We start from the raw sequence: 8,596 nt of genomic DNA, 5'->3' as shown, positions 1-8,596 counted from the left end.
CAGAATGTCATTTCACACAGAATTACATGTTCAACACAGAGTTTAAAAGTATAGTGATTATCATAAAACATCTTTACGTATTTAACATCTTTACTGGAGGCAATTATATGAGACATGGTTTGGGGCATCCTCATTTGCCTCACTTTTTTTTCTATAACTTTAGTAGTGGTACTTAAAATGATTTGTTTCTATCTTTATGACCTAATAATAAAAATACGAATAACTAGATATGAGTTGCTGTGCCTAGAAAGTATAAATATTATAAAACATTTTTAACACTAAGATAGTTTTCTAACCAACCTCAATGATACCACTCCAGGTTTTTTCTCTTCTCCCCTCCCATTGCCTTTTAAACTGTAAGAACTGGAAACTTTTCTCTTTATTAGCTTCCAGTAAAACAAAACCATTTCCACTTTTCCTACCAGAGACCAAGTCAGTAGACACCTACTGGTAGTTTCTGGAGATAACAACCCAAGGTTGTAGCACACTCTGAGGCATCCTGTACCCTAAGATTATTTTTGTGCTATTTTTGAAATAGCTGTGGTTGTTTGAATTGCATGTTCTACTTCCCTGGTTTTACTGCACTGTTTTGCTTAGCACTGCTGTTCCATGTGGTTTTATTCTTCCTAAATAAATGCTGAAATAAAAACAAAATCATAGACCAAAAAAGGATGTACTTTTTATAAACCAAAAAAGATGTACTTACATCTTTGGCAATGATTCTCCAATTTTATCAGTGGTAATATATTATGTGACTGACTGGTATGCATCATTATCACTAAAGATGTTGGAAACAGCATGTTTGTATTATTTTTGATCATTCTATTACAAGAGTTTATTTGTTCAATTCCCCCCCCCAGCCAGACATGTTCCATCCCCATGTAGATAAATGCAAGACATTTCGTCCAAAGTCACAATATCCTGGAAAGTAGAAAGCCATCTCACACAAGGGTAAAATTATATGATGCTTTGGGCTTAGCTTTTCTTCATCTCAGTGAAATGATTTTTATATTTACCCATGTTGTTGCCTGTACCATACTTGAATAATTCACCAACTTAACTGAATGTAGTTTTCATGTTCTCAGCTACCATAAGAGAAGCTTCTGTGAAAAATTATGTATAGTTTGCTATGTGGATTCTAGTTTTTTTCTTTTGGATAATTGTGAACTGTCTGTGTTTATTCTTAAATTATTTGTTTTGTAGAAAGACCCTGTAAACAATCAATATTTAAGACTGGAGCCTTTGGTGAGCCACACATGTATCATTAGATAGTTATGGCTATGATAGGAAGGACATACACTGTTCAGAAAATGCATGACAGAAAGTGCGCTGTGTAGTTGCATACATCTTATTCAAATGGTTCAGCACATTTTCTTAGTATGCCATTCTATATTTTAGACACCGTGAATTATATTATACACAACGTGGAATCTGAGTTGTGTAGGGATGAAGGTGATACATACAACACTTGCCTGTGATTAAGCTGGTAAGATAATCCAAATTCACTGGGTCACACAATTAGTATTTTTTTATGTTTTCAATGTTTCCTAAAATACCCTTAGTTCATAAACAGGTGTTTTGAGACAGAAATACTAAGCCTGAAGTTAGAAAATGTGTAACAATATCTCCAAAGTTCATACTTTAGGTCTTAAATTCTCATGTTAATCACACACACACACACACACACATATGGAAACCAAAGAATTCAGTGAGGTATGTTAGAGACTGAGAGGTACCCAAGCTCTGAAGACAGCATCCCTACTATCTAGTAGGAAAGAAAAGAGTAAAACTCGAGTTAACTAAACATAAATTAAATAAGACTTTATTTGTGAATCAATCTACTGCATTGGAAAATTCTCTCTTTGTCATAACAGGTTGATCCACAGGAATGATGCACAGAAATCAAACTGTTGTGACTGAGTTCTTCTTCACTGGATTAACCTCCTCCTTCCATCTCCAAATTGTCCTCTTCCTGACATTTCTCTGTGTTTATCTCGCAACTCTTTTGGGGAACCTGGGAATGATCATTCTAATTCAACTGGACACTCGACTCCACATCCCCATGTACTTTTTTCTCAGCCACTTGTCCTTTGTAGATGCCTGCTCCTCTTCTGTCATCAGTCCTAAGATGTTGTCAGACATATTTGTGGATAAAAAGGTGATCTCCTTCTTAGGTTGTGCTATCCAGCTTTGTTTATTCAGCCAGTTTGTAGTGACAGAATGTTTCCTCCTGGCCTCCATGGCTTATGATCGGTATGTCGCCATCTGTAAGCCTTTGCTGTATACTCTCATCATGTCCCAGCGAGTCTGTGTACAGTTAGTGATAGGCCCTTACAGCATAGGCTTTATAAGCACTATGGTCCATATTATTTCTGCATTTGTCCTTCCATACTGTGGTCCAAATATCATCAATCACTTTTTCTGTGACCTTCTTCCTGTTCTCTCACTGGCATGTGCAGATACTCAGATGAATAAACGTTTGCTTTTCATCGTGGCTGGGATCCTAGGTGTATTCAGTGGTATAATCATATTGGTTTCCTACGTTTACATTGCCATCACAATCCTAAAGATCAGTTCTGCTGATGGGAGGAGCAAAGCCTTCTCCACCTGCTCTTCACACCTGACAGCAGTCTCTATCCTTTATGGAACTCTCTTCTTTATCTATGTACGTCCAAGTTCCAGCTTCTCTCTGGATATCAATAAGGTTGTGTCACTATTTTACACCACTGTTATCCCTATGTTGAACCCATTCATTTATAGCCTGAGAAATAAGGAAGTAAAAGATGCATTAATCAGGACATTTGAAAAGCAGTTTTGCTACAGCTTGCAAGATAAAATACTATAAATATAAACATTATTAGATACTAGTGAAACTAATTCAATTTTTGTCATTCAATAAGAAAGTGTTTAGAACTTTTAACTAAGATGTTTGGGCTTTAGGGTGTATAACTTTAAAAAAAATTATGATGTCTTATAACTAGAAATAACTGATTATGCTGTTTTCAAAAAATAAATTCTTTTTTTTTTTTAAAGATTTATTTATTTATTATATGTAAGTACACTGTAGCTGTCTTCAGACATTCCAGAAGAGGGCACCAGATCTCGTTACGGATGGTTGTGAGCCACCATGTGGTCGCTGGGAGTTGAACTCTGGACCTTCGGAAGAGCAGTCGGGTGCTCTTACCCACTGAGCCATCTCACCAGCCCTCAAAAAATAAATTCAATAAGTAATTAACTACTATGGTTTACAGAAGGTCAGTTCCATAAATTGTCTTCTAAAATGAGACAATTCATAATGCTTAATGTTGGATGTGTTCAAAAAATGGGTAAAGAGTATAATCATGTAGTGGGAAACCACATCCCTTTTTGTAAGTATTTCCATTATTATAATAGATATTTTACAAAGAAGTTGTAAACACCCTGAAGGATCTGGTTATACTATCCTATTAGCTTTTGGGACTATGCCAATATAACTTTGTATTATATACCTAAGGAAAAAATGAATTGACTTTTACCAGAGTAATAACTATTATTTTGTCCTTCAACATAATGGTAATTATCATGTCACTTTTGGGTACATTCTGCTTTGTTTATAATAATTATTTTTTACTTCCATGAAGCAATAATGATTTACTAAAACAATTTAAGAGAATTTTGTGTATATTGATATCATAATACAATTACATCATTCTCCCTTCTCTTCCCTNCATGAAGCAATAATGATTTACTAAAACAATTTAAGAGAATTTTGTGTATATTGATATCATAATACAATTACATCATTCTCCCTTCTCTTCCCTGTCTCATACCCCTTCTCTCTCTCTCTCTCTCTCTCTCTCTCTCTCTCTCTCTCTCTCTCTTTCTGTTTCATGACCTTTTGTATTTTAATTGTTATTACATATATAAATACATGCTCATTATTTATATTGTTGCTTGTATATGCATGTACATAATATATAATATATATTAGTGCTGACCACTTGGTATTCAATAACCAGTTGATGTACTATTCCCTCTGGAAGTCTATTTCTTCCACTCATAGCAATTTTTAGTTACTTTTGGTTCATTATGAGAGCAGAGACCTTGTGAGTTTTTCCCCAATTACATTGTAACTGCTTGGAAAACTGTATTTGATATATATATATATTTCCTGATAGGACTCCCTGACACATCTGCTCACCTTGAAGGAAATTTAGATTGATCTATCATGAAATGTATGGTCCTTGCATGTTTTCATAGAGAATTTATTTCAGTAAAACCAAAACTGTGCGTTGTTTCTTGATTCTTTTAACATGTCTATATTTGTATCTATCATTTAATAGGTTTAACACTCTCAAGTCTTTGAGAGTTAGATCAGAAAGAGAATATATTTTTTTCTGGCAGTCTCCGCAAGAATAAAAAAGCAATAATTCAATTTTCAACAAGCAGATTACAAAGATGGATTGAAAAATTAAATAAACTGATTCAAGCATTATCCAGTTCTCTTTTTTAGATCTTCGTTTATTTTTTTTTTTAGATTGTTTTTAAAAGGAACATTTCTCCTTTTCCTTTCTTCCATCTAAACCTCACATTAAACCCTTTCAAATGCTCCTTCAAATTCATGGACTCTGGTCAAATGTTTTTGAATGAACATTCATATTTGTATGAGTGTGTGTGTGTGATCCCAATTATATTCTGTTGAGGTCATACAATATAATTTCTGTGTATGTTCTCAGACTAACCATTTGTTACTAGATATCCAATTAGTGTGCTCTTTTCTGGGGAAAGCCACTGCTACTTCTCCCTGATTTTCTTAGTTCTCTGTAATGCTTTGTGTGGGGTTGATTTTCTGTGGGCTTTTACCTGTCCACTTTGGCATATCCATTGGTATAATACTTATTTAGCTCACAGTTGGGCAGTCATGTTGGTCAGAGTTTACAAGTGTAGCTTCTGATGTTACTAGAAGCTACACTCACAGAAACTCCCTGATCCTCTGGTTCTTACAATCTTTCTGCCCCTCTTATGAAATGCTTCCTGAGCCTTAGGTGTGGGAACATGAGTAGATGTGGTCATTGAGACTAGGAGCCTCAACTCTGCATTTTGATTGTTTGTGGTCTGGGTAGTGGTCTCTGTGTGTTGAAAAGAGAAATATGTTTGATGAAAGTGAAGACCACACTTATCTGGGGTATAAGAACAAATATTTATAGATTATTGTTAGGAGTATATTTTTTTAGAAAATTGGTGGTTGTAGATTCTCCTCCAATAACCATGATAATCCTAGCACTGGATAGTTAGTTAGGCTTCCAGTACAAAGCATCATTTTTTCTTTTTGAACACATCTTTCCTCTGATTAGAGAGCCATTGGTTACCACAAAGATATGTGTGCCAGTGCTATACTTTAGTGTTATTTGCAATGCTGCTTGTTGAAGAGTTTCATAGGTATCATGATGGACGGAAGTATTGATTGCTTCACTTATTCAAATACTTGCATGGCACATTCTGGCACCATGATAGCTACTCCATGGGGAAAGAAAATTCAAGTGAGTTCTAGCTACAGGCTCAGGAACCTATTTCTGGCAAGTATCAGTAGGGACTTACCTTGTACCTCCAGGGAGTGAGTCAAGTTTAGCCATAGGCTATATGTATTGAGGGTCTCTTAGGAAGCTCTAACCAAAAATTCAAGAAAGGAGTTCTCATTTTTGGTGTCAGTGCTTTTGCTAGGTCTGTGGCCTTTGGAGAGAATACTATCAGGCAAGATGAGAAAAGTTTATTAAACTATTTATGTATGTTTATACACTGAATTACATGCATGATTAATTCCCAATTTTGGTAAAGAGTAGTAGGATTCCTTCTTTATATTTTAACCCACTCCTTCCTTTTTCTGTGTTTGCTTCCTTCCCCATTCTCAAAGGATCCCTTTGTTGCCCGTTTCTCCTATCAGATTATTTGTATTCTGAAACTCCTCCTTTAGTATCCTTCCTTCTTCTTCTGTATTCTTCTCATTCTACCTTCTTATAGAAACACCCTTTTCTTCCTATGGGTTTGTAAACCCCATCATTTCCTTAAGTCCCTCACCTAACTCCTCTATTGGGCTCCCCATGCTAGGTCTAATGGTTGGCTGCAAGCATTTGCATTTGTATTGGTCAGGTTCTGGCAGATACTCTCAGGACAGCTATACTAGGCTCCTGTCACTAAGTGCTTCTTGGAATCAGAAATAGAGTCTGGGTTTGGTGACTAAAGATGGGATGGATCCCTAGGTGGGGTAATCTCTGAATGGCCTTTCTTTCAGTCTTTGCTCTACTCTTTGTCTCTGCATTTCCATTTGACAGGAGCACTTCTGGATAAATATTTTGATATAGGGGTCGGGGTGCCTCTCCATTGCTCAAACAGGGGCCATGCCTATCCACTGAATACCTTCTCTATAGTTTCTATCTCCCCTTTGTTGGGTTTTTGGCTAATGTCATCTCTGTTGGGTCCTGGAACCTCTTGGATCCCTTGCATCTGGGACTTTCTAGTGGCTACTCCCAGTTTCCTATCCTCCATTGCAATATACTTCCATTCAAATTCCTGAGGCTCTGTACTTCTCCCTGTCTCCTCCTGCATCTTATCTTGCCCCCTTCCCTCTGCTTCTCACCATTCCACATCCCTCCCTACCTACCTCCACCTTCTGAGATTATTTTCTACCCTCTTCTGAGTAGGAATGAAGCGTTTACTCTATGGTCTTCCTTCTTCTTGGGTTTATATGCTCTGTGAGTTTCATCATAGGTATTAAGAGCTTTTTGACAAAGATACACTTATCAGTGAGTACATACCATGTGTGACTTTTGGTACTGGGTTACCTCTGAAGCAATCCCACTAAAATCTTTTTGTTGTTTAATTGCTCTACCTAGGACTTCAAGTACTATATTGACTAGCTAGGAAGACAGTGGGCAGCCTTTTCTAGTCGCTGTTTTTAGTGGGATTGCTTCATGTTTCCTCTCCATTTAGTTTGATGTTGGCTAGTGATTTGGTGTACATTGTTTTTACTATGATTAGTTATGAGACTTGAATTCCTGTTATTTCTAAAACTTTCATCATGAGGGGATATTGACTTTTACCAAATGTTTCCTTAGCATCTACTGAGATGGTCATGTGCCTATTTTCTTTTTTATTTTTATTAGGTATTTATTTCATTTACATTTCCAATTCTATCCCAAAAGTCCCCCACCCACTACCGTACCCACTACCCCACCCACCCAATCCCACTTCTTGGCCCTGGAGTTCCTGTGTACTGAGGTAGATAAAGTTTGCACGACCAATAAGCCTCTGTTTCCACTGATGGCCCACTAGGTCATCCTCTGCTACATATGCACCTAGAGACACGAGTTCTGGGGGTAAGGGGGAGTACTGGGTGGTTCATATTGTTGTTCCACCTATAGGGTTGCAGATCTGTTTAGCGCCTTGGTTACTTTCTCTAGCTCCTCCATTGGGGGCCCTGTGATCTATCCAATAACTGACTGTGAGCATCCACTTCTGTGTTTGCTAGGCCCCAGCATAGTCTAACAAGAGACAGTTATATTTGCATCCTTTCAGCAAAATCTTGCTAGTGTATGCAAAGGTGTCAGCGTCTGGAGGCTGATTATGGGATGGATCACTGAATATGGCAGTCTCTAGATGGTCCATCCTTTGGTCTCAGCTCCACACTGTGTCTCTGTAACTCCTTCCAAGGGTATTTTGTTCCCAATTCTAAAAAGGGGCAAATTGTCAACACTTTGATATTTGCTCTTCTTGAGTTTCAGGTGTTTTGCAAATTGTAACTTATATCTTGGGTATTCTAAGCTTCTGGGCTAATATCCACTTATCAGTGAGTACATATTGTATGAGTTCTTTTGTGATTGGGTTACCTCACTCAGGATGATGTGCTCCAGGTGCATCCATTTACCTAGGGATTTCATAAATTCATTCTTTTTAATAGCTGAGTAGTACTCCATTTCGTAAATGTGCCACATTTTCTGTATCCATTCCACTGTTGAGGGGCATCTGCATTCTTACCAGATTCTGGCTATTATAAATAAGGCTGCTATGAACATAGTGGAGCATGTGTCCTTCTTACCGGTTGGAACATCTTCTAGCTATATGCACAGGAGAGGTATTGCGGGATCCTCTGGTAGTACTATGTCCAGTTTTGTGAGGAAGCACCAAACTGATTTACAGAGTGGTTGTATAAGCTTGCAATCCCACCAACAATGGAGGAGTGTTCCTCTTTCTCCACATCCTGGCCAGCATCTGCTGTCATCTCAGTTTTTGATCTTAGCCATTCTGACTGGTGTGAGCTGGAATCTCAGGGTTGTTTTGATTTGCATTTCCCTGATGATTGAGGATCCTAAACATTTTTTCAGGTACTTCTCACCCATTCAGTATTCCTTAAGTGAGAATTCTTTGTTTAGCTCTTAGCCACATTTTTTAATGGAGTTATTTGATTATATGGAGTCCACCTTCTTGAGTTCTTTATATATATTGGATATCAGTGCCCTATCTGATTTAGGATAGGCAAAGATCCTTTCCCAATCTGTTGGTGGCCTTTTTGTCTTATTGACGGTATCTTTTGCCTTGCAGAAGCTTTGCAATTTTATGAGGT

At 37.3% G+C, this 8,596-nt stretch overlaps 1 protein-coding gene and 1 pseudogene across 1 annotated transcript; both read left to right on the top strand.

Moving 5' to 3' along the window:
- The first annotated feature begins 1,871 nt into the window (after positions 1-1,871).
- Positions 1,872-2,938, top strand: LOC110290168 (olfactory receptor 154). The gene has a single exon (XM_021156658.1). The coding sequence runs from the start codon at positions 1,889-1,891 to the stop codon at positions 2,843-2,845; it is 957 nt and encodes a 318-aa protein (XP_021012317.1). The 5' UTR covers positions 1,872-1,888; the 3' UTR covers positions 2,846-2,938.
- A 384-nt stretch (positions 2,939-3,322) lies between these two features.
- The window catches only part of LOC110306345, a 9,595-nt pseudogene continuing 4,321 nt past the window's right edge, over positions 3,323-8,596 (top strand).

This window comes from Mus caroli, chromosome 2 (genome assembly GCF_900094665.2).
Source record: "Mus caroli chromosome 2, CAROLI_EIJ_v1.1, whole genome shotgun sequence".
In the NCBI taxonomy this organism is placed as follows: Eukaryota; Metazoa; Chordata; class Mammalia; order Rodentia; family Muridae; genus Mus; species Mus caroli.
This window is presented reverse-complemented; position numbering and strand designations above follow the sequence as displayed.

Coding starts and splice junctions, on each gene's coding strand:
- LOC110290168 (XM_021156658.1), top strand. CDS start 1,889: ATGATGCACAGAAATCAAACTGTTGTGACTGAGTTCTTCTTCACTGGA.